The following is a 27226-nucleotide window of genomic DNA, read 5'->3' as shown; positions in this document are numbered from 1 at the left end:
ACACACAATGCTGCAGTGGGAGACACACAATACTGCAGCGGGAGACACACAATACTGCAGCGGGAGACACACAATACTGCACTACACAAGCAGATGTTTTTTTTTTTTTTTTTAAATTGCGGTGTCAAGAAGCAAATAGCCCAAGAATGATGTAAGAGGAAAGACTTAGCACCACATAAAAGTAAAAATGTGCCAAAATAAAATATAGTAAAATATAGTCGCTCTATGTGTAGCAGGCGCCCAACTGAAGAAGTGACCGCCCAGCCCATCTTGGACTTTGATTTTTGCACTGGTGGTGACGGAACATTTCGCAGGAAAAGGATTTAGGATCTTTCAGGATCCAGGCTCAGAAGTGATCTCCCAGCCTGAGCTGCCCCATACAAGAATTCGTGTCTCTCTACTTCTTCATAACGTCACTGAACGGCCCCTTTGAATAAGTCTTATACCGTCTCTCTAATACCGGGGTACTCAACTCCAGTCAATACCGCCCCCCCCCCCCCCAACAGCTCAGGTTTTAAGGAGTTCCCAGCTTCAGCACATGTGGCTCATCAGAGGCTCATCCAGAAACTGAGCCTCTGATTGAGCCACCTGTGCTGAAGCAGGGAGATCCTTAAAACTTGACCTATTGGAGGGACTTGAGGACTGGAGTTGAGAACCACTGCTCTAACATGCTGACCTCACCCCTCTCTCCTCTCTGTGCATTACTGCCCTAATACCTACTTCTATTATTTCTGTATCATACCGCTCACACTGCAATATCTTTGGGCTTTATTTGCTGTCAGCGGTAAGGAAAAGATAAAATAGTAATAAAGAAACTTGCCCATGTTATTTGCATCCCTTATCTATGTCCTTCATACCGCCCCCAGCATACGATTGGGGTCTTCTGTTGAGGGAATCTGTAATGACTTCAGTGTAGGGTATTCCATAAGCATCAGGTTTTAAAGGTTACCATGTGTTCGTTACACCAGACTTTAGGGCTATGGTGACTTAGAATCAATGATCTTCTAATCGGGAACCTCCTTGCTTACACGTACTTGTTAGGAAGTGACAATTTGCTAATATATATTCAGCTTAGGGCCATCGAAATGAATAATACTAGCTGATGTAACACCTTTGCATTGTAAAACTATTACACACGGTGAACCAAACCTACTGTGAGATCATCACTGTGAGATCATCATAGGATTCAGCTTTCCATTTTAGGAAATGTCCCAAACTATTTATAAGTGTGGCCCACAGAATAGGCATGTTTTACAACAAGTCTCCCAGATGGTATTTTATTATGGCTTGATGTGAGCGACTTCTATTCACTTACCAAAGTACAAGCCGTAGACAATGCCAGCCCCAAGGAACGCTCCCACGGTTTGTGCCAAGGTGTAGATGGGGAATTTGATCCACGGTTCTCTTGCCATGAGGCACAAAGCAAAGGTCACTGCTGGATTGAGATGTCCACCTGGAAAATACATTCCTGTTATACAACATTCAATATCCTACAGGACAATAACAGAACATGCCTCCACCCATCACACGTTTTTCTGTTTATTAAATCTTCCTTCCGGTGGTAGTTAAAGAAGGGGAGGCTAGTTTGAAACGTCTGCCCATTACTATGCAATAATAAGTATCGTAATCTGTAAATAATCATGCAGTATATGGACAAATTGTACCCACAAGCTCTTTCCCGTTTGGACAATTGATTGTATATTTACAAAAAGGAGCCCGCCCAAAACCACCCTTACACTTATGTTTTGCGACACAAAGTAATAGGAGTCGTCACCATATTTTATGTGAACATACCTGACACCTGCCCGGCTACCAGAATGCCAAGCGTAACAGCAAAGCCGAAGGCCAGATTGACCGTCAAGAACTGTCCATGGGATCCCTTGCTGAGGACCACCTGAGCCACAGAGCCACAGCCAAACATCTAGAACATAAAGAAAGAGCTTTCACAACCCGTCAAATAACAAGATCCCTTTTGATTCACAATGTTCTGGATATATTTCCAAATATTTGAGCTGGATCCATTGTTCACAGGGCATATTGTAAAGTGGTGGTTCATGTTATAATACACAAACCTCCTGAGAAAAGTGATAATGGTATTTGGGCCGGTATACAAGAGGCTTTGGATGCAAGTATAAGATATAAAGAAACAGAGGAAGTAGTTACTTTTTTTTCCTCTTCACTTTACACGATTGCAGTAGATTTCTCAATATAAACATGCCTTGTATGAAAACAATGACAGTGCTTATTTGGTAGAGTTAGAACTCATACATTCAAAATGAATTGTTGCACAATTCCAAGTTGAATGTGTGCAGGAGAATATGTGATGAGGGTGTGACTTAAATATGTCCACGCTTGTAGAGTACGAGGATCATTAAAAGTGTCTGACATGAGTGTGTTTGTACAGTATCTCTTTCACACATCTGTCATGTTCTTGTTAACAGTATTATCACTTAAACTCATATCATGTAACCCAAACACCAGAACAAATAGTCCTCAGTTGGGCCCTGTTTTTCCTCGCAGATATGCAATAGAAAATCCTTTTTTAATCTCTTGAATGTGTTGCACATTTTCTCCAGTGCTGAAAATAGTTAGTCGGTATATCCTAGGTCTTTCTAACCCGGACTATGCCCGATTTCATCATTCCAACACACAAGGTAACTTTCCAAAAGGCAGCTGCCGGTTTTGGGGTAGAAAATCCCTCGCTTTAAGTAGCAGCTCCCACAGTCATCTGGATCCCCCATAAAGGTCCATATTTAATAAATGGTGCTATTCAATAAGAAAGATTTCAGCACCAGAAGACACCCAAAGGCCCAATCAAGCGAGGCGTCGTCTGACCGCAGAAGGTGTCTAATGGAATATTACTACGTAGTAAATATGCCCCATAATGTTTTATTAGCCGGTGTGACATAGTTATGCCCAAGTAAGTGAATAACAGGGCAGATGAGACTTGTTCCAGCAGTTTGCAGTATGAGTGACATGTTGTCCTGATTGCAGTGGGTACAGCATACATTGCCACTCACACATTGTAATTACGAGTTCCTTGTTTGCTTCTGCTCAATTAAAGCTGCCATTGCTTCCTAAAATGCTGAAACGTATTAGGGCCCATTCCTTAAAAACACAAGAATACAAAGCTTTTCTGGGGCCATGGGATTGCTAAACTAGTGATTACATAACTCTGGAGCCAAAATGCCAGTGGCACGCTCAGCACTTATACATTCCAGCATCAAAAGGGTTAACAAAAACCCAAGTGTGTTCTTTTTAATTTAGTGTCAAGGATTGCACCATAAAAACAATACCCAAAAGCAAAAGAAAGACGGTGCAAAACAGCGCTAAAAATAACAACAATAACAACCTTGATGGGACACACGTGAAATACAATCAAGAATACAATAATGGCAGCCAGACAATAACTGACAGTACAGTCAGTGGGAAGGCATAACGAAAAAAGAATGCCGGCGCCAAGCGTGACAGTGCTAATATGTTTATAATATAAAGTCCAAACCAAATGGGTGATGGTCCAATTAATGTCCTTGGATGGTCAGTGGATATTCAACCGGACTGTGGAAACTCACTGCATTTTCTTTGGTTGTGAGGACAGTTCACCGGTTTTCATGGAAAGTTGCAGCTACCTGCTGTAGTTGGAACCTGTGGTTGGCATTTACTGCTCATCTGGGATCCGTATGCGCTTGTCACTATATCACAGATCCTACTACAGTGATATAGTGACAAGCGCATACGGATCCCAGATGAGCAGTAAATGCCAACCACAGGTTCCAACTACAGCAGGTAGCTGCAACTTTCCATGAAAACCGGTGAACTGTCCTCACAACCAAAGAAAATGCAGTGAGTTTCCACAGTCCGGTTGAATATCCACTGACCATCCAAGGACATTAATTGGACCATCACCCATTTGGTTTGGACTTTATATTATAAACATATTAGCACTGTCACGCTTGGCGCCGGCATTCTTTTTCGTTATACCATAAAAACAATGTCACATATAACTGGTATGAAGATTGTAACTCCTTACTGTTGCATATCCTAGTTCTGGCAGTAATGCATCTTTAGGTGACGCAGGATATGGTTTCCCAAAGGCACAGGTCCAGGCCCAGGATTTGTTTTCATATTTGATTTATCTTCTTAATACACACAGAACGCACCATGGTATGTCCACTTTGTTTTATTTTCATCTGAGAGCTTCATGCCACTGAGAACCAGTGACCAGGCCTGATCTGATCAACTCACACCCCATCCAGCACCAATATACCAAACTGAATTTGGAACTGCTTTATTCAATATTTAGACATGTGAGTGTACATCTTATAGAACATCTCTAGCATATACCACTCCCATTCCAGGCTATCTGCACTAATGTGAGTGTGCATCTCATAGAACACCTCTAGCATATACCACTCCCATTCCAGGCTATCTGCACTAATGTGAGTGTGCATCTCATAGAATACCTCTAGCATATACCACTCCCATTCCAAACTATCTGCACTAATGTGAGTGTGCATCTCATAGAACATCTCTAGCATATACCACTCCCATTCCAGGCTATCTGCACTAATGTGAGTGTGCATCTCATAGAACATCTCCAGCATATACCACTCCCATTCTAGGCTATCTGCACTAATGTGAGTGTGCATCTCATAGAACATCTCTAGCATATACCACTCCCATTCCAGGCTATCTGCATTAATGTGAGTGTGCATCTCATAGAACATCTCTAGCATATACCACTCCCATTCCAGGCTATCTGCATTAATGTGAGTGTGCATCTCATAGAACATCTCCAGCATATACCACTCCCATCCCAGGCTATCTGCACTAATGTGAGTGTGCATCTCATAGAACATCTCTAGCATATACCATTCCCATCCCAGGCTATCTGCACTAATGTGAGTGTACATCTCATAGAACATCTCCAGCATATACCACTCCCATACCAGGCTATCTGCACTAATGTGAGTGTACATCTCATAGAACATCTCTAGCATATACCACTCCCATTCCAGGCTATCTGCACTAATGTGAGTGTGCATCTCATAGAGCATCTCCAGCATATACCACTCCCATTCCAGGCTATCTGCACTAATGTGAGTGTGCATCTCATAGAACATCTCTAGCATATACCACTCCCATTCCAGGCTATCTGCACTGATGTGAGTGTACATCTCATAGAACATCTCCAGCATATACCACTCCCATTCCAGGCTATCTGCACTAATGTGAGTGTGCATCTCATAGAACATCTCCAGCATATACCACTCCCATTCCAGGCTATCTGCACTAATGTGTGTTTTCTACTTTTCATTTTCTTGGTGATATCTCACGGTCCATGGACAGGTCAGGATATCCCTGCTTCGGTACAGGTAGCTCAATCAGTGGCGCAGTAAAAGACTGAGCCACTGATTGGGCCACCTGTGTTGAGGAGCTACCTCTGCTGCCTTCGGCAGAGCCACGGATGTAGCCGCCTGTGCTGAAGCAGGGATATGTCCTTAAAACATGGCATGTTGGTGGCCCTTTAGGACTGGAGTTGGCCACTCCTGAAACACTGGTTATTATGGTGGCATATTCCATTTTATTTTGCTATTGCTATATTTTGTATGTATTCTATAGTTACTCTCCCTCGTTGGATTCTTGCCCCAAGCACCACACTGTCCACAAAACTAATTGTGGGAAGTTTGCTCAGTAGCCAATAGTCAGTAGTCAGTAGTCAACGTGTCAATGTGCCTCGTTATAATGCTGAATTAATTAAGCCTTCAAAATCAATGGGAAATGAAATCAACGGTGAGATGATTTGGCAGCAAATGATACAGTGTGCCTGGGGTGTGAAGTATAATGTGCAGTTAGGATCCTGTATGGAAGGGAGCGCGTCACATTTACATTTGATGTGGATTCAGTAAATTGAGGTAAACACTCTGCCTTCAACATTACACTTCATGCAGACCGCCAGCTCTCACACGGCACCGTCAGCATCTAACACCCAGGGATGCAGAACCGTTACACCATGCAGACCGCCAGCTCTCACACGGCACCGTCAGCATCTAACACCCAGGGATGCAGAACCGTTACACCATGCAGACCGCCAGCTCTCACACGGCACCGTCAGCATCTAACACCCAGGGATGCAGAACCGTTACACCATGCAGACCGCCAGCTCTCACACGGCACCGTCAGCATCTAACACCCAGGGATGCAGAACCGTTACACCATGCAGACCGCCAGCTCTCACACGGCACCGTCAGCATCTAACATCCAGGGATGCAGAACCGTTACACCATGCAGACCGGCAGCTCTCACACGGCACCGTCAGCATCTAACATCCAGGGATGCAGAACCGTTACACCATGCAGACCGGCAGCTCTCACACGGCACCGTCAGTATCTAACACCCAGGGATGCAGAACCGTTACACCATGCAGACCGCCAGCTCTCACACGGCACCGTCAGTATCTAACATCCAGGGATGCAGAACCGTTACACCATGCAGACCGCCAGCTCTCACACGGCACCGTCAGTATCTAACACCCAGGGACGCAGAACCGTTACACCATGCAGACCGGCAGCTCTCACACGGCACCGTCAGCATCTAACACCCAGGGATGCAGAACCGTTACACCATGCAGACCGCCAGCTCTCACACGGCACCGTCAGTATCTAACATCCAGGGATGCAGAATCGTTACACCATGCAGACCGCCAGCTCTCACACAGCACCGTCAGCATCTAACATCCAGGGATGCAGAACCGTTACACTTCATGCAGACCGGCAGCTCTCACACGGCACCGTCAGTATCTAACATCCAGGGATGCAGAACCGTTACACTTCATGCAGACCGGCAGCTCTCACACGGCACCGTCAGTATCTAACATCCAGGGATGCAGAACCGTTACACTTCATGCAGACCGCCAGCTCTCACACGGCACCGTCAGTATCTAACATCCAGGGATGCAGAACCGTTACACTCACTTCATGCAGACCGGCAGCTCTCACACGGCACCGTCAGCATCTAACATCCAGGGATGCAGAACCGTTACACTCACTACATGCAGACCGCCAGCTCTCACACGGCACCGTGAGCATCTACTGTAACATCCTGAGAGGGATGCAGTAATATTACAAGACTAATAACCATATGCTTGTATTGTAAGGGACAGCAAACACAAATACCACATGTCTCAGACAGGACCACAAACCTGCCGTTCTCCATTATCTCTTAGCTTACAGTGCTTCCACTGCAGCCAGGGATTCTGGGTAATAACATGCAAATGAGCACACAGTGTCACCCTTTAACGACATGCCCATTTTAACATGGAGCCCTATAAGCACAGCCTGGGTTAAAGAAGTGCAGAGTCAGTAACCCTACTCACAGACAGATCGGAGATATATGTTACACATGTAAGGGGGTCACCCCCGGTTCCCCTGATCTTCCTTTGCCCCCTGCCTTACCCCTGTGGCAGTGGGGGAAGGGGACGGCGACTTCTCCCGGCGGGCACCGCCATCTTGGTTGTGGTGCGAGGTTCGCGCAATGCGCAGAGGTTGGCCAGGGTAGCGGTGGCCATCGCCAGTGTGCCGGAGCTCTGGGAGGTTGCGCAGGCACAGTTAAGCGTAGCGGCGGCCATTACAGCGTCGCACATGCGCAGTAAAGATCGTGCACGCGGTCCCCATAGGAAAGAGCTGTGCCAAGGACTACAATTCCCAGCAGCCTCAGGGGACTGCACTTTCACCCTGGTCACAGGCAGCATTGAAGCCAATAGAGCTGGCAGATTCTCATGCTGCAGAGTTGCAACAATGTTGTGTGCAGACAGGGTTTTTGTCAGTTGCAGCACGTTGGGCAGTCAGAGACCGGAGCAGCCCAGGGAAGGAGGTAGGGTACAGGAGTCAGGGACTCCCTGTACTAGGCCAGCACCCCCAGGGCCCGAGATAGCTCAGCTCCCCAGTAAGGTGAGTGTTGCCAGGGACAGCCCTCAGGTTAGGGACCCTGCCACTTACATTAGTGGGAGCTGGGAAAGAAAGGTTACAGAGAGTTGGAGTCAGGGAGCTGTGAGGGAAGGAAGGGTGTGGGGAGCGAGTGCAGCTCCTGCCCCATATAGGTACCTACACCCCAGGTAGGCCCCAACTCCCCACTAGTTTAGTGGGTAAGTGCTTAGGGAGGCCCAAGATAGGGACGCTGCCCTTACTATAGAGTGCTGCCTTGTCAGAGTCACGGCTGTTAGTGCTGTGAGGTCTGACAGGCAGGCACCTTGTTGCGCAGCACGTTGGCTGCAGCATCCAGTGAGCTACAGCTTGCTGCTGTAGGCGCTGGGACTCGTTAGGTCTTAGTAAGTACGGTCAAGGCTGGGAAGAGTTAGGGGAGTGGGGCAGGTTATTAACCCCGGTAGGCCTCTAGGAGTTTTCCCCAAAGCCACTTTAGGTTGCGGTACCACAGGGACAGGCCCTAGGTTAGGGTTCCTGTCACGTTAGTACCAAGTGTTAGTTAGGGACTCAGCGGATGCTGCGGTTCCTGTAAAGCGGTTCGGACCCACGTTGGGGTCCGCAGAGACTATTCCAGAGGGAGACCGCCCTGGCGGTCTGCGTACAAAGGAGTTCGGTTGGAGGATCAGACGGATTCATCACACGTCTGACCCTTTGCGAAGCCAGTTGCTGATCCGAGTACCGGAGTGCTCGGCAGGTACCATACAGTCATAAGTGCACCAACGGGCCCTTAGTGTAACTGTGACTGCGCAGTCACCCACGTTCTCTCCAAGAGTGCGGGACATTGGGTGGGATTCTCGGGACACTGGGTGGGATCACCTGGTGTTGGGGAAGCGTCCTGCTGGACGTCGCAGTTAGTGTCTCCTCGTGAGAGGGACACCGGTTATGTGATACCTGTCATGATGTGTTATATTCTGTTCTAACCTAAGTAAATAGTATTAGTTATTATATATCTGTGTATGAGTATTGATTGTTGTGATTGTCCTGCGAGGAACCACTCCCCCTCTGGTGGGAGCCATCGCAGGTGGAGGCGCTGAATTGAGTAAGTGGTTACCCCTAGTATAATTGCCCCAGGTTCCCCGTGGCGGAAGCTCAGCCCTCCTGCGAGCCAACAGGTAATGCACCACACCTATGGTAACACCGTATGTTCCTTGCACCCCACACTATATCTGCGATTGGGGGGGGGAATACCCGTTACACACATGTGGTTCCCATGTGTGCAATTAATAGACATTCTCTCTCTCTTGCTAATGTATTGGTGCATTTGTACATATTATGTAAAGCAGAGGCAATTTCTGCAAGATTGGGTTTTTTTTGTTAGGGGTGTGGGCAGGATACATGAGCCCATATTTGGGGAATACCTCTAGTACCCTAGTAGCCTAATGCCCATCAGGGGATGTGCCAATTACTTTTCTTTCAGATGTTCTTCTGCTGAAAGCATAAAGATATTCTGCTACAGAAATCATTAAAGCGTCACTAATTAAACACTCAGTGTTGTGGTTTTAAAGCCAACTGGCCATCCAAACTCCAAACGAGGGATCCGGTTATTTTACATGCATTGTGCCAGAATCCTGTTGGGCAGTGATCCATGTGAACATACAGTACAGTACTGTACAGGTGTGTTCAGGATAAGCCTGACACATAGGGCGTATTGTTCCACTACTTTTCCCTAAGAGACCATCTCTTCGTCCGGATATCTATGGACTTAGTATGTTGTATGTATTTGTTACTAGTTAAATGTTCAAGGGGAAATATCAATCATACGTACATTCAATCTACGAATGAGAAGGACGCCAGTTTTGCCAAAAATCAATCATGCATAAGGTAAATACATAAAGTGATCTCATGCATGTAGAATAATGACTTATATAGCTGACACTCCCCCAGAGATACCCGACATTTTGGGCAGCCTTCATATTGTGTACCTATCGTTCTTACTGGGCATATGCTCCATCTCTGATGGGCGCAATAGTGCACATATATCTTTTAACAATAATATATATCATTTAAGAACATTAGATTTATAATCATTTAGATGTTGACTCTATGGTAAATTGCCCACAGTGGTTTTGTGTGTGCTTATCAATATTGTATGTACAGTATTTGTTACACAACATGCAATTAGGCACTACAGCAGTGTGGTTGTCCTAATGGAGTGTTTCCTTTGGGCCTCCAGTAATAAAAGAAAATTATTCAAACTGAGGTTTTGTGGTGAAAGTTTGTGTTTCATTTTCAGCTGTAAAAAAAAGCAACATGTTCCAAAGCAGACACCCTTCTAGCAAGAGACAATAAGGTATTGTACACAGGGCAGGGACTGTCCCAGCCCGTCTAAACGCCTGCACTGCATGAATTGGTACAGTATGTGTCAGTTTTACATTGGCGTCCACTATTCGCTCCTGATAAATAGCTCACAGTGCACTTGGTCGCCAGAACATGGAAAGAGAAGTAACAATGTTTATAGCTACACTGTCAGATCCAGAGATTTCATAAGGGTACTAAAGATGCCTGGGTGTCCTGTGCTAGAACCAGAGAGGCCCACAATGCATTGTAGGCCCCTCTAGCACTGAACAGGTTAAAAGCCGTAAACATCCGAAATAGAGCAAAGAAACCATGGGATTACTCCTGACTTGTGCAGGGATCAGGCTGATAAATGTGTTCTGTGGCAGTGCTATATCGGATGCCCACTTGGGCCCTTATTCAACGTTCTGTGAAGTCTTTTCCCTGAGTTGGAGAAGAGTGTGTTCTCATTCATTAAATTGGAGCAGGACTCTTCTCCTGCACTGGGAAGTGGTCCCACAGCATAGGGGGCGTCAAGATTTTTCCCATAATACAAAACGCGTACGCAAGTGGGGTGTGTACATGTGTATATACCATTTACGGTAAAAAAAAACAATATTCCACTTTCTTTTGCTACTACCTCTGTACCATGTAATATTTACAGTGACACTGAGCGTCACTGTGGGTATCGCACCCAGGGCTGGCGCTGTGCACATAGTCACAGTGACTGAGCACATGCATACAGAATCCCAACCCTGTCCTTCTAGAGCAGGAGGTGGACAACTCCACTCCTCAAGGGCCACCAACAGGTCAGGTTTTAAGGATATCCCTGCTTCAGCACAGGTGGCACAGTCTTTGACTGAGCCACTGATTGAGCCACTTGTGCTGAACCAGGGATATCCTTAAAACCTGACCTGTTGATGGCCCTTCAGTATTTGAGTTGCCCCTGTTCTAGAGCATATTTTCGGGTGATTACTCTACTGGGATCTGCAACTTCCACAGCACTGCACCATTTGGATCAGAATAACGGCGGCTCGCGGCTCTCGCGAAGGACGTCGGCAGGTTCTAAAATATGCGCAGACAACGCTGCCTCCCAAACATCGCTTACACCTTATGGGCGTATCTAATTCTCAACCGGCATCACACAAAAGAAATGAAGAAAGTCATTTACTATAGTCTCCCAGCTGCCAAACTGGCATCCCAGTGCAAAAAAACAGCACCAGATTTATCCAAAGAACAGCTCAAATGACCTTCAATGCGGTTCCTTCCCTGTGATAAACATAGTGCTGTTTTTTGCACTAGTTTCTCTTGCAGCTGGGAACCTTTAGCAAAGAACCTCACAGTACGTATCATGAATGCACACTCACCCCCCGCGGCATCTACGCGCTCCCACACTCTCCCCACCCCTAGCTAAGCCCGTCCATAGCCACTATCTCCTGCAACCACTCACATAGGTGGCACGTGGTGGCCAGATAAGGACTACCCTCACGCCGTCTCGTTCTCCAACTCCCACCCCGGGACGGCCCTGGGTACTGTGCTAGACCCCGCGGGCCTGCGGTACCAACGCTGTGCCTACAAAATTACTAAACATTATTTCTAACTAAATACACCCCCCTAGCACATGCTGGAGAAATGCAGGTCGGTTGCAGGTTTACGGCGGCACTGTACTCAGTAGGAGGTACCGTCAGCGCCGTCTTAACGCATGGACACGCTGGGCAGTTGCCCGGGGGCCCCACGAGCATAGGGGCCCAATGCTAATCTATGTACAGACCAGAATTTAACACTAATTTTCCGATCACCCGCCTCGACATTCAAATCTCCCGCTAACTCGGTAGGAGGAGAAAAATGACGACTTGTAGCGGAGAGTCGGCGCGTCTGCATTCGCGGGAGAAATTTTGCAGGGCCCCGTGCACTGCTTTGCCCGGGGGCCTATAATGCTGCTAAGACGGCCCTGGGTACTGTACTAGGGCTAGAGGTCCCCTAATTATAATGAAGCAACCTTAACAAATGTATCACAATGGGCAGGAAACCTGTCACCACTGCAGATTAGTTTAAGATTTCAATTATTATATCGTTTTTTTTTTAAGGTTGCTACATTATAATTGTTACCCATAGCTACATCACCTCCTATTTATTAAATAGGCTGCTTCTCTGGACTGCATTTTTAGCCAGTATATTCAAGATAATTGTTTCAAGTTAACAACTCCTATGTTTTGATCACTTTCAAATAAAAGTTGCGTTTTATTAACTTTTGTTCCATTTTTGGGCCCAAAGTGCAGCAAAAAGTTGTTAATTTCTTGATGCCTGTATGCACCTTAACACTGTAACACTCTTTACTTACCAAATGGAGCAAGAGTTGCCTTATCTTTCTGTATAAACACTTTCCCAGTGGCACTCCATGAAACACATAAATATATGATATTGTGGCTTTGGGTTCTGAGCTAAGATTGCGTATGTGTAAATTGTAGCAGGTTGTGATGGTGTTAGTGGACCAGCATGCACTGCAAGAAGAAACCGATGACGTTTTGAAAGCTTTGTGCACTTTCATTTCATCTACGAATAACTCCTATATTGGTCCCCTAAAAAGTACCACCACTTACAACAAACCTTACATAAATACCAGCACTGTACAGTATGAGACTCTTATAGTAAACCAGTGGTTACACTGCTCACCTGTCAATTGCACAATGAAATGTGATACTAACTCCTCTCATACTCCACGCATTGTAACTGATAAGAAAGGGGGGTTACTCCTTTATAGTGGGAATGTAGCAGGGATCCTCCCAGGTTGTATTGTGTAATATAAACACAAATCCTTTATGTACCTAGTGTAGTAATACATCTTCTGTTCGCTGTGATGAGGGTGACACCCTGGTACTATATATGACTTGAGAGACATAATATATGTCATTATCGTTATGAAAGGACCAAGAGAAAAACATCGAAATAAACAATCTTCTGAAAGGAAACAGAAGTTTGCGTCCGCGCTGCTTTCCCAGCAAAGTCCTTCTGTGCGCATGTGGTGGGTCTGCAAAATAATGTTTCCTAGCTGCAAAACTGGGCCCAAACCAGCGCAAATTAACAGCCTCACGGGGACCAAAGGGAATAGCATTGAAAGTAATGGGAGTTTTTCCTTTTTAAGTTTGACTGCATTGTGCCATTGTGGTTGCGTCAAACATAAGATAGGGGGAATGGGGCAATTCGCCACGGCCATTTAACCGCGGGATGTATGCCTTTTAGGGTTTTGGGTTAAAGTTAGGATTAGGGTTTAGGGTTAGGGGTTAAAGTTAGGATTAGGGTTTAGGGTTGGGATTAAGGGTAACGGTTAGGAATATTATGGTTAGGGTTTATGGAGTTTAGGGTTAGGTGTTATGGCCAAAATTAGGGGTTAGGGTTTTTATGGTTATGGGGTTGGGGGATATAGTTAGGAATATTATAGTTAGGGGTTAGCGATTAGGGTTTTTATGGTTATGGGGTTAGGGTTAGGGGATAAAGTTAGGAATATTATAGTTAGGGGTTAGCGATTGGGGTTTTTATGGTTATGGGGTCAGGGTTGGGGGATAAAGTTAGGAATATTATAGTTAGGGGTTAGCGATTGGGGTTTTTATGGTTATGGGGTCAGGGTTAGGGGATAAAGTTAGGAATATTATAGTTAGGGGTTAACGATTAGAGTTTTTATGGTTATGGGGTTAGTGGATAAAGTTAAGAATATTATAGTTAGGGACTTAGCGATTCGGGTTTTTTGGGTTAGGGGTTAAGGTTAGGATTAGGGATTGGGGTTAAGGTTGTAGGTTGCAGTTATTGTTGGCATTACCCAAAATGTCCCAGAATCCTCCAGACTCCCTGGGTCATCTGCATTGGTGAACTACAGTATCCTAACGGACAACGGTCCGGTGCCCGAGCAGCCGCGACTCACTGCCCTAGAGCCGAAAGTGTTTCCTACGTGTGGCACACACTGGTAGTCTGAGATGCCGGCACCGCCTGGCACATTTCTTTGGCACTTGTACATTTTCAGAACAAGGACAACGTTGCAGGATTTTTATACATGTCAAATGTAATGTGAATGTTCTGTACTTCTTTCTCGCTCCCCTACTGATACTTTCCGAATCACAAGCTGATGTACACGAGGCAAGACTGTCTTACACTTGATGCGGAAATATGCAAGATTAAGATGTGTGGGTCAATTACCCTCCAAATGCCTTGCCACACTCAACCCATTAATCCAGACAATAGTGTGTGCAAACGGTTACTCTGGAAGTATAAAAAAATATATACTATTGCCTTCAATGTGCTTTTCTTCTTTGGAAAATCTGGTACACTTTTGGAGCCTAGAATTGCATCACATTTGCATCCCAGAAATGTTGATACATGACCCATACTGTATTTGCTACAAAATGGGTCCAAAACAGAAGAAATCTGTTAAATTGCTGTAAAATGTGTTGCTAACTCCCCCCAATATTGGGTTCCTTTAAACAAATAAAAAGGGTTATGGATTGAAGTTATGTATGCAAAAAATAGCACCAGATTTATGCAGGAATTATATTTTATCTTTAAAAAAAAAATGGAGGTTTGTATTTGGGGGGTGTTAGTACTATAACTACACAGCAATGTCTCTGTGACAAGAAAGGGTTAAGTGCAAGCATGTGCTGCACACAAATGGCTTTATTGAAATATCAACAGGTTGGAATATGGTACAATATCGTATGTACTCCTATATGATAAATATGCTTTACTTGCAATTTTTCCATTGCACGATTTATTGTCGATGCTAACAGCTGCAACAAAGATTACGGCACCTGGACCCCTGCAGTGTCGGGGAAGGAGGGTGGTACAAGGTGTCCTTGATACTGCCTTAAGCAATATGAGCTGCCCAAGTGTAATGCATATCTCACAGATACACAACTCCAGTACAAAATTAACTATGTGGCTAAAGGCTAAAGGCTAATAGCCAGGAGATCCTTCAGTTACACGCATGAGTTTTTTTATCTGTAGTCCTCTACCAAGAGTTACATAGACAGGAAAAAACAAGCTTCTTTAAACTTAAAACTCTTTTAGATAGTCATAAAGCAGCAAAACATGTTTTATATGTTGTTGTTTTTTTTTAATCAGTCCTGTAGTATTAGATATTACAGTAGGTGTTTTTTTTTTTTTTTTAACTCCTAATGCCATTTTTAATGATTTTTTAAATGTACTTAACATTTTTTTTGGCTGCTACAGCAATCATTTAGAGTCATATCCACTTTCTGTTTTGAAACAGGCTCTGACACACCTTTTTGAGCTCTGCCCATTGGCAACAAAGTATCACAAACAGCTGACTTTCTATTACTTTGAAAGCTGTAACAATAATATTGTTTCACGTAGTAATATAATGTTACATATCAGCTGCAGCATTTCACATACTGCAGCACAAAGTTAGAAGGCGGCCATTATGTTATGCACACAATCAGGACATTTACAGGTTAATAACAGGAACACCTAACTGTTGCCAGCTTAGGTAAGAATGTAGACTTATACATTGCCACATGCTTTACATATACAAATAACAAATTAACAGAATACTTCAATAACACTAATCTTTGGAACAGCACTTAAATCCTTGGGAGTACAAATAGGAAGAAGCAGTATTATTATCGGTAAGTTAAGAGAATGGCTATTATCAATTATTAATGGGTTTTAAACTCTGTGTATTGTTTTCTGTTACTGTATAAGACTGCCGCCACTTTATCAACACAGTGCTGTAGATATGAAAACAATATTGGCACACTGGTTGCAATGAGCTTACTGTACAATGAGCCTTTTCACTGCTGGGTGTCAGTCAGAGGGCTACTTGGCCAATCTCTCACTGAGAGCTGGCATTTTACAGTATACATTGTGGACTGCAAAGCTTGAACTACATGTTTACATTTAGAAATATGGCCGTAAGTGTATATACATATACATTCCAGGATGCACTGTTTTTAAGGAAGAAGAAGAAGAAGAAGAAGAAGAAGAAGAAGAAGAAGGAGAAGGAGAAGGAGAAGGAGAAGGAGAAGGAGAAGGAGAAGGAGAAGGAGAAGGAGAAGGAGAAGGAGAAGGAGAAGGAGAAGGAGAAGGAGAAAGAGAGAGAAAGAGAGAGAGAGAGAGAGAAAGAGAGCGAAGAAGAAGAAAGAGATAGAAAGAGAGAGAAGAAGATGAAAGAGAGATAGAGAGAGAGAGAAAAGAAGATGAAAGAGAGAGAGAGAGAGAAAAGAAGATGAAAGAGAGAGAGAGAGAGAGAGAAAAGAAGATGAAAGAGAAAGAGAGAAAAGATGAAAGAGAGAAAAAAAGAATAAACATCTGGCCACACATCTGCCGGATTGCAGTTCTGTTGGAGCTTTGGCCTTCCCTGTTCATGGATTGATCCCTAATGAGACTTTATTCTGTGTGAGGGGGTTTCTGATCCCTGATGAGACTTTATTCTGTGTGAGGGGGTTTCTGATCCCTGATGAGACTTTATTCTGTGTGAGGGGGTTTCTGATCTCTGATGAGACTTTATTCTGTGTGAGGGATTTATATGATCTCTGATGAGACTTTATTCTGTCTGAGGTGTTTTCTGATCTCTGATAAGACTTTATTCTGTGTGAGGGGGTTTCTGATCCCTAATGAGACTTTATTCTGTGTGAGGGGGTTTCTGATCCCTGATGAGACTTTATTCTGTGTGAGGGGGTTTCTGATCCCTGATGAGACTTTATTCTGTGTGAGGGGGTTTCTGATCTCTGATAAGACTTTATTCTGCGTGAGGGGTTTATGATCCCTGATGAGACTTTATTCTGTGTGAGGGAGTTTCTGATCCCTGATGAGACTTTATTCTGTGTGAGGGGGTTTCTGATCCCTGATGAGACTTTATTCTGTGTGAGGGGTTTTCTGATCCCTGATGAGACCTTATTCTGTGTGAGGGGTTTTCTGATCCCTGATGAGACTTTATTCTGTGTGAGGGGTTTTCTGATCCCTGATGAGACTTTATTCTGTGTGAGGGGTTTTCTGATCCCTGATGAGACCTTATTCTGTGTGAGGGGGTTTCTGATCCCTGATGAGACTTTATTCTGTGTGAGGGGTTTTCTGATCCCTGATGAGACTTTATTCTGTGTGAGGGGTTTTTGATCCCTGATGAGACTTTATTCTGTGTGAGGGGTTTTCTGATCCCTGATGAGACCGTATTCTGTGTGAGGGGGTTTCTGATCCCTGATGAGACTTTATTCTGTGTGAGGGGGTTTCTGATCCCTGATGAGATTTTATTCTGTGTGAGGGGTTTTCTGATCCCTGATGAGACCTTATTCTGTGTGAGAGGTTTCTGATCCCTGATGAGACTTTATTCTGTGTGAGGGGTTTTCTGATCCCTGATGAGACTTTATTCTGTGTGAGGGGTTTTTGATCTCTGATGAGACTTTATTCTGTGTGAGGGGTTTTCTGATCCCTGATGAGACTTTATTCTGTGTGAGGGGTTTTCTGATCCCTGATGAGACCTTATTCTGTGTGAGGGGTTTTCTGATCCCTGATGAGACTTTATTCTGTGTGAGGGGTTTTTGATCACACGTTCCGCCTGGCCTCTCTGTGCGGCCCGCAATAAGATAAAAAAAAAAATAAAACTTTAAAAAAAATAAAAACTTAAAAAAATAAATAAAAATGGAGTCGATTCCCCGCGGTCCCGGCGCGTATGCGCAAGGCCCTCTCCCCCTCCCTGCTCCCTCCCCCGCTCGCAACGTGGGATGGAGGGGGAAGTCACAGCCAGCTGAGCTCTTCTGCGGCCGCTCCCCCCCCCCCCCTCGATCCCAACGTGGATATGTGCATGGGGGTGATGTGAGGTGCATTGAGGTGAGGTGCAGGGGAGGTGCAGGGGAGGTGCAGTGGGGGGAGGTGCAGGGTGGGGGAGGTGCAGGAGGGGTGATGTGAGGTGCAGGGGAGGTGAGGTCCAGGGGAGATGAGGTCCAGGGGAGGTGAGGTGCAGGGGAAGTGAGGTGCAGGGGAGGTGAGGTACAGGGGAGGTGAGGTACAGGAGGGGTGATGTGAGGTGCAGGGGAGGGTGGTTGGAGGTGCAGGGGAGGGTGGTTGGAGGTGCAGGGGAGGGTGGTTGGAGGTGCAGGGGAGGGTGATTGGAGGTGCAGGGGAGGGTGGTTGGAGGTGCAGGGGAGGGTGGTTGGAGGTGCAGGGGAGGGTGGTTGGAGGTGCAGGGGAGTTTGGTTGGAGGTGCAGGGGAGGGTGGTTGAAGGTGTAGGAGAGGGTGGTTGAAGGTGTAGGGGGTGATTGGTGGTGCAGGGGGGAGAATGATGTGAGGTGCAGGGGGGAGAATGATGTGAGGTGCAGGGGGGGAGTGATGTGAGGTGCAGGGGGGAGAATGATGTGAGGTGCAGGGGGGGAGAGTGATGTGAGGTGCAGGGGGGAGAGTGATGTGAGGTGCAGGGAGGGAGAGTGATGTGAGGTGCAGGGGGGGAGAGTGATGTGAGGTGCAGGGGGGGAGAGGGATGTGAGGTGCAGGGGGGGAGAAGGATGTGAGGTGCAGGGGGGGTGGGATGTGTGTGGTGTGCAGGGGGGTATTGTGTGTTTGATGTGGAGAGGGAGTATTATGTGTGTGGGTGAGGGGGAGAGATGGGGGTATGAGAGATAGATGGGGAGTATCGCAAAGGTTGATAGTGAGGGTTCTGGGGGAGATATGAGGATGATGATGATGATGATGATTTTACCCGGGCGGCCCAATTTTTTTTCCTTGGAGCAGTTCGGCCATTCTCGCTTTACGAGTTGTGCAGGCCTGGCCTAGATAATAAGGACTCACTATACGTAAAATATAAGGGCAGCTTAACCAGGAGAAAGCATCATGCAAAGAAACATTCCACAGCTGTCAGCAACATGCTTGGAGCCCCACGGTATATGCAACAGAGTTAGTAACCCGCACTCATTGAGTTCTCTGTAACACCTCTGAGCTTCAGAAGGAAATGCCAATTCTAATCATAGCTTCACGGTCCACATCTCCAGATGAGTGATGGTCAGGGGCTTTCACCTCAATGTGTCTTATTCAACAAAGTGAGACGCGCAGTAACACACGGGTTCTGATGTATCGAATGATGACCTTTTCCCACTTGTCACTGCAATCAATAAGGAGGAAAGAGTGAGACTTCATTAGCATCTATTAGTCCATTGATGCCGGGGAATGAGCGAGTCTGTCTCCAATGAAGAGTCTCCGTCCATGGGATTGATGGTTGACAGGGTTGCTAATAGCTTTTTGCTCCACTGTTACAAGAGTTGTGTCGTCATGCTACATTGTAACAATCCCTACGTGAGCCTCAGCAGTGTGTCTCACCGAGGGAGTTGTGCTTTGCTGTGCTTGAACCTTTGTGTTGGCCGGAGTGGGACCTACTGTACCTATCCCTTTATAAAGTCCAAACCATCAGCTGTCTAACTTGTATGTTTTATCAAGAGCAAGACATACGCGCCACCCATCCCTGACTGCAACACGTTATCCAGACTCAAAGCAGAAATAGCCAGTCAATGGCTGCAAGGTGTCTTCCAGCACCAGAAGGTGTCTTCTGACCGAAGACTGCTTAGTGGAAATGGGCCATGTTATTTTCCTAAGCACACACAGATGGAGCTGTGACTGAAGAAGCTTAAAGCCACAGCTCCAGAGTCGTCGTCGCTGTGGGGGGCGGGGGGAAGGGTCCATGCTTCAGGATCGGAACCCCCACAGCGATAATCCTCCAGTAGTTGGTGTCGCAGTCCAGCAACTCGCCACAAACAGTAAGTCTTGCTACATCTGGAGGGGGCAAAAATGGAGGCAAAAAAATGGTGACTCCCCCCTCCCTCAGCATTTGCTTGAAACGCAGCAGGATTTGTTTTCTTCGATAAATCTGGTGTTGTTTCTTAATTTTTTTGCACACCACCTTTCATTCCCTTCTGCAGTCAGGAGACTATCAACTATAATAAATGTCTCCCAGCATCAAAACTGGGGCAAAAAGCAGCGCCCCCTGCATTATGACCAGGAAACACCCGACTGCTATCAACTGGATTCGTTTCCTTTAGGCTGCGGCCACGCTAGCGCTGACCGCGCTCACGCTTGAGACCAGTAACGTCACCAGCTCTCCAAGCATAAGCGCCGGGTGTCCTGCCTATTTCGCAAGCGCGTGCGGGGGTGGGGGGGGGGGGCGTTGCAGGTAAGTTGAGCGCGGTTGAAAGTCTCTTTTTTTTGTTTACGCAAGCGCCAAGCGTGGGTGAGCATCTGTGCCCGCGCACACGCGCGCACACACCGCGTGAGCAGGGACAATTTCACTTGCCGAAACTCACCTCGGCAAGCACCGCGCGGTCAGCACGCTCAGCGCTGGCGTGGCCGCAGCCTTAGTGTGGACCCTGGGTTTATCCAGGAAAAGAAAAAGCAACACAGGGCACTGCGGATTTTCTAATCTGTTTAATAAAACAAAAAACTGTGCAACACTCGACCTACATAGGCCTTTCTCCTGGGGTAAATACACTGGATTACCCCAGGCTATCCCTGAACATGGGAGCTCCCGTAATCGTGTCCTTGTATTTTTGCATTCATGGTGTGTATCCCTATTTACTTATCCAGGAAAGACACAGGGCTGTAATCAGTAGAATCTCCACACTTCAAACACTGCCTATTTGTCAGTGTTAACAATTATAACATTAACAGTGATAATACGTGTTCTCATTCCTGAGGCTTCACAATGTGAGTACTACCTGCAACGGGAATCCTCCCACCAAGCTGCCTACCGAAGCCAGGGGGTGGCCAACTCCAGTCCTCAAAGGCCACCAACAGGTCAGGTTTTCAGTGTATCCCTGCTTCAGTACAGGTGGCTCAATCAGTGGCTCAGTCTTTGACTGAGCCACTGATTGAGCCACCTGTGTTGAAGAGCTACCTGTCCTGTCTCCGACTGAGCCACTGATATAGCCACCTCAGCTGAAGCAGGGATATCTGGAAAACCTGACCGTTTTCAGCATACAACAAAAAACAAAAATGCCCAAAGCTACTTCCAATGTGACAAAAATACACAGTGCAATACCTATATATTCTCTTGTAAAAAGGGTCATTTAGTTTAACCCTTTGGCCAACGCGTCTTAAGCCTGCTGCCCCGCCCACTAGCACTCCTTTTGACACTTATATGCATATATATATATTATGTGGCAATGGTTGGGGTTTCTCAGAGCTTGTTGGGAATCTGTGTATTTTGCTAATTGTGTGCAGCTGGTCTCAGTTGCTTATGGGAGGGTAGTGGCCCCCCCCCCCCAAGGTTTAAGCTTGCCCCAGCCCACTTTCCAAGTTGGCAGGTCAGATTCATTTTGCCAGGTTATGACAGATCCAATGTGATCATTCTTCCTGTAATTATACAGGTAAATAAGAATTTTAACCCAGGTGAGTGTTAGGACCTGCTTTCGGTCATGCCTTGTAAGTGGCAGCAGGCTTAAGACGCTTTGGCCAAAGGGTTAAACGAAATTAACCTTTTTACAAGAGATATATAGGTATTGCACTGTGTATTTTTGTCACAATGGAAGTAGCTTTGGGCATTCTTGTTTTTTGTTGCATACATTTAGCCACGCCCACTAGCACTCCTTTTGACACTTATATGCATTATATATAATATGTGGTAATGGTTGGGGTTTCTCAGAGCTTGTTGGGAATCTGTGTATTTCGTTTCAGGATATCCCAGCTTCAGCACAGGTAGTGCAGTCTTCAACTGAGCAACTGATTGAGTCACCTTTGCTTACTCAGAGACTGATTGAGCCACCTGTGCTGAAGCAGGGATATCCTGAAGACCTGACCTGTTGGTAGCTCTTGAGGACTGGAGTTGCACCGTATTTGCCCTAAGCACTGAAAGCAGCGGTAGCACAAGACAGTTGGAGGCAGTGCACTTCCATGGAAGTATGCCAGTGTAATTATTTGCAAGGAAGCAGGAGATGGCAAATGAATGGACAAAATACCCGCACCATTTTCAAAGGGAAGGATTCCATTCTCTCTCTGTGTGCTGTTTCTTTGCCTGGGCAGTTCCTCACTTTGCAGCCAAGAGATAAACCGACCACGGAGAAAAATCTCCTGGCGGCGAGACCGATGGCCACGCGCCGGCTTAGAAAAACAACACCGGGTTTATCGTAGAAACGAAAAGCACCAGAATGTAGACAAGCAAAATAAATGAAGTGAAGTCTCCCGGCAGGAAAAAAAACCGAGGTAATGCTGTGGCAGAGAAAACGCCGGCAGGAAAGCAGCAGTGCGGGAGAGTATTCCTTTTGAAAACCCTGGTGTCGTATTGTGCATCTGTTCAACGCCAAGTAAGGGCCATTTCTAGACACCAGGCTCCTTGGTCATAATATGTTATTCTCCTCCCTCCCACGCTGTACCGTGCGGCGGACTATGTTGGTGCCATTCAAATAAAATCTGGCATTGCACTGATGGAAACCTAATACGGAGACTTTGGTCCTCATTAAGGGCCTCCTGCAGAGAGCAGCGCTATTAACAATCTCGCCATTTTCCGGCGAAAATCACGCTAAAAACAGCCGAAAATGGCGAGGTAGGAAAAAAGCGCCATTTTTTTTTCTATTTGAAAATCTCGCCGCGCGGCTGGCGAGAAACTACATCTTGCCAGTCTGAAAAATATCGAAATTCAGAAAGGCGCGCTCGCCATCTAGCGGCTGTTTTTGGCGCGATTTTCGTCAATTTTCTCCGCCAACTAAAGTTGGCAAGAAGCAGGAGCTCGCCGGCTATAGGGGAAAAAAAAAATGCGCGAATTTTTTTCTCTCCCTTTCAGCTGCGCGCATCTCCTCATTTACAATTCTCCACATGCAGTAATGCTAAAAATAGCGGATTTCGCCCATTTCTGCATATGGAGAATAAAACTCTCCATTAAAGCTACTTTTTCTTAAACTCTCCAATTTATTCTAGCGCTGCTCTCTGCATAGGCCCCTTAATCTCTGGCTTTAGCTGTCTGTTTTTGCCTTTGCTGTATTACATCATACCATATTGCACCATAACACCCCCCTCCCTCCCCCTCTGGGAGTATGATCCATGCACCCACCACCCTTGCATGAAGTGACGCAGGGGGGGGGAAAGGGTGTTGCGCAAAAGCTAACACAGCCTGAGTCATCCTGACTTTTTCACCAACCCCAGCTTTTAATTAAATGACCCACCCTGGTTGGAATTGCAGATCATTTTGCCAACTGTCCCATAAAAGAGGCTCTTAGTTTGAAGACTTAAAGAGCTTCGGAAACAGCAGGATGACAGAGGGAGTTACAGCGCTCACCTTCCCCCGTAACTAACGCAGGACCTCGTGTGCGGGACACCTGTCAGCGAGCCGGAATATGTTGCAACACAAAACAATGCAGACAACACACAGCGACCTAAAGCTATTACCAGGGGGACGTGGACGAGTGACAGACCCCGGGGATTGCCACGGCTGATCCCCAATGGTGCAAGTGTCATTCATAAAGTGACGGCATAATAAATACATTAACGGTCGTAAGCGTCATTTTAGAAGAACCTAAACCAGGGTGCGAAGCTCTTGGGGCCATATTTCCAATGGTCCATGGCAGGGGTGGCCAACTCTAGTCTCCAAGGGCCACCAACAGGTCAGGTTTTCAGGTTATCCCTGCTTCAGCACAGGTGCTCAATCAGTGGCTCAGTCAAACATTGAGACACCTGTGTTGTAGCAGAGGCTGATTGAGCTACCTGTGCTGAAGCAGGGATATCCTGAAAACCTGACCTGTTGGAGGCCCTTGAGGACAGGAGTTGCCCTCCCGCTGCCCTAGCACCATCCCATTCTCTGCCTCTCCGGCCCCACCTATCCTCTCCAAACCCCTACAGGGAACTTATAGGGGTTTCTAGAGAACTTATAGCAGGTCTATTTGTTAAAGTCTCCCGTAGGCAAAACGGGGGCACGTAAGTCTATGAGTTATAACTGTCGCAATGATTTTCTGACCGGATGGCGGATTAACCTGTTCAGTGCCGTAGGGGGCAGCATCGCATTGCAAAGCAGCATTATCAAAGCACTGGAAATATTGTAGGGGTTTTTTTGATACCACGTGCAGCTTTGGCGCTCACATACTGTACAGAGTTTAGGAAAGGCTACATCAGGGGCGGGTGCATTAACATTTAAAAAAAACCCAAAGGTTCCCCACCGCTGCAAACGTGCTGGGTTCTAGCCTCGTACAGACACAAATCTCTCCCTTCTGCTATTTACTTTGCTTTCCCTTCTGCTATTTACTTTGCTTTACATGTTGGATGTACCCGTAAGTTATACCTCCAGAATGCACAGTGCCTAGGTGTTTACCTTCAGTAAGCACAGGATCCTACACTGCTCTAATAAGCAGAGAGAGGGGTGAATAAGGCAGCGGAAAGAGAACAAGGCTCGGAACATTCTACTGACAGCCACCTGAAAATACAGCTACACTATATGTAAGGCAGACACCTACTGTAACTGAAACATGCTGTGGGGGCTACTTGTCAAAGTCTCCCAAATGCAAATCTTGGAGGGGGGGGGGGGACTGAGGGACGGAAACTGCATTAACAGTGAGATCTAGTTATTTGATTAGTTTGGTACAGTACAGGCATACCCCGCTTTAAGTACACTCACTTTAAGTACACTCGCGAGTAAGTACATATCGCCCAATAGGCAAACGGCAGCTCACGCATGCGCCTGTCATCACGTCCTGAACAGCAATACCGGCTCCCTACCTGTACCGAAGCTGTGCGCAAGCAGGGAGACTGTAGAGCCTGTTACAAATGCGTTATATACATCTGTTATGCACGTATATAACGATTGCAGCACAGCACATGCATCGATAAGTGGGAAAAGGTAGTGCTTCACTTTAAGTACATTTTCGCTTTACATACATGCTCCGGTCCCATTGCGTACGTTAATGCGGGGTATGCCTGTACTCCCCTCCTGAAATCCCTCTCCTGGCTTCCGATCAAATCCCGCATCTCACACTCCATTCTCCTCCTCACTTTTAAAGCTTTACACTCTTCTGCCCCTCCTTACATCTCAGCCCAAAGATATTGGAGATTATATAAATCTCCCGGCTTTAAAACTGGAGCAATAACGGTGCAAACAAAACGGCACCAGATTCATCACAGCAAAAATAGTACTGTTTTCAGTGTGTTTTTTTTTAACTCCCCTGGTGCTCCTTTTTGAACTAGTTTTGTGCTCAGTTGCTGCCGGGAGATTAGGAGGAACCCGCCTGTATAATGCACTGGGGGTTATTTGCCCCGCTGTCTCTTTGCAGTGAGTGGCTGAGATCCTGGCACAGAAGGCTTTGATATGATTTCTAGTACGCATGCAGCCACAGGTAACCTAACTCTCAGTGCCCACCGCCCAGTGCATTTCTGAATATAAACAGCACTCCATGTACATGGAGGACCTGGAAAATGACTATCCTAAATGGTCTTTAAAACTTTAGCCAACAAGCTTCCCATACAGATGTATCAAGCCTTAATGTCACAGCGCTGAAGAATTAAGGCTGTGCGGGGTTTCCCATTCGGAAGCATGGACCCCCAGCAGAGCGATCGTGGCAGACACCGTCTCCGACGCCGCAGGCTTTTGCTTGTTCGTCTGCGGCACTGGGTAAGTAAGTCTTGCTACAACTGTATACCACCCACCACTTGCTGCGGAACTGCCAATACCCCTGTAATAACCAAGTCCATCTCTGCCGGCAATGTATTGCAGCTCTGCCGGATGTTATCCAGCCGGGTAACGATGGCACACAGCGGGGTTATCAGTGATTATGCAGAAAGACGCTCACTCCCAAAAGCCCGGCAGTAACTTAGTGATAAGAACACTTTATCAGCGCAGAGAAAGCTCTGGCACCTCGCCCCGGTTTTCCCAGCAGAGCTGCGGCGGCGTGGGGGTAAGAACAGTTCCTTACATCTGATGCAGAAAGTGAGACTTACAGGCACACAAGAGAAGGCAAAAAGAGAGGGGCAGGAAGTACCCGGACTGTGAAACGTCTCATTATAATCTGTGCACCATGTAACTCCCCCCTCCCACGCCCCCCACTGACTCTCCCCAAAGGGAAATCTAAGGCAGATGGGGCAAACAATTGCAGCAAATGTATCCATTAAAAAAAAAATCTAATTTCCTGATTTTTGATAAACTTTGTGACAGAGTGACCCCTATGCATGAGATGTATGAAGTCCCATAACAACCTTTGTACTGTACTGTACTTTTTAGCACTAAAACTGTGACAGAATGAAAAACTCAAATATGATCTGACTACGCACAGTACCGTTGGTTACATTGAAAGACTTTTTTCTTTGTGAAATCTGGTTCATTTTTTTTTGCACTGGTTTTGCCCCACTGGGGGGCTTTAGTGAATAACCTTTGAGTGCCAGCTGTCCTTGTTACCTTGAGAAATTCCCTTTGGTGCAGAAACCAGCACAACAGAATTAAACCAGATTTATAACCAAAAATATTTATCCCGGCAAAAGTGGGGCAATTCTGCCCAAAACATTCACTGGGATTGTTATGTCGAATACGCGTAGTAAAGGTTTTTGCCCAAATATTGCACCACTTTTACATTGTACCTTTGACCCCGTTTTGAAGCTTGGAGACAGACCCCATTCACCCCCTGTGCCACTGGCACCAAAATGTAATTGTCAGTTCCTCAGGATAGGGTATTCACTGTGCTGCCCAAATCTACATACAGCACTGTGTACACTGCCAGCTCGTTATAAGAGCCCTATACACAGAATTCCCACAGGTACAATAATGGAACCACATTTCCCAATCAGAGAAGGTACACTGTCATTCTGAGAGCGGAGCACAGGGAGGCACAGTGACTTTCCTGCAACTCTAACCGAGATCTGCGAATGACAACATGTGGCATTAACTCCTGGCTCACACATTGCAGAGCTGACTGCTCTGGTAGGAAGGGTCTAAGGCAGGGGTGGGCAACGCCAGTCGTCAAGGGCCACCAACAGGTCAGGTTTTCAGGATAGCCCTGCTTCAGCACAGGTGGTGCAGTCT

The 27226-nt window shown here is 46.2% G+C and overlaps 1 protein-coding gene across 2 annotated transcripts in view; it reads right to left on the bottom strand.

Annotated features, from left to right (window-relative positions):
- Positions 1-27226, bottom strand: part of AQP3 (aquaporin 3 (Gill blood group)) — a 44002-nt gene that overhangs the window by 16029 nt on the left and 747 nt on the right. Inside the window, exons 1-3 of one of the 2 annotated variants that reach the window (XM_075583446.1) lie at positions 19183-19201; positions 1795-1921; positions 1316-1453 (exon numbers count right to left, since the gene is read on the bottom strand). In XM_075583446.1, coding sequence (XP_075439561.1) covers positions 1316-1453; positions 1795-1921 — 265 coding nt within the window. In that variant the 5' untranslated portion in view covers positions 19183-19201. Of the gene's footprint in view, positions 1-1315; positions 1454-1794; positions 1922-19182; positions 19202-27226 lie in introns of those variants that run through there. The other variant, XM_075583397.1, reaches the window with a different exon arrangement.

The sequence above is a fragment of the Ascaphus truei genome, chromosome 1 (assembly GCF_040206685.1).
Source record: "Ascaphus truei isolate aAscTru1 chromosome 1, aAscTru1.hap1, whole genome shotgun sequence".
In the NCBI taxonomy this organism is placed as follows: Eukaryota; Metazoa; Chordata; class Amphibia; order Anura; family Ascaphidae; genus Ascaphus; species Ascaphus truei.
Note: the sequence above shows the minus strand (reverse complement) of the source record. Positions and strands in the feature narration are given on the sequence as shown.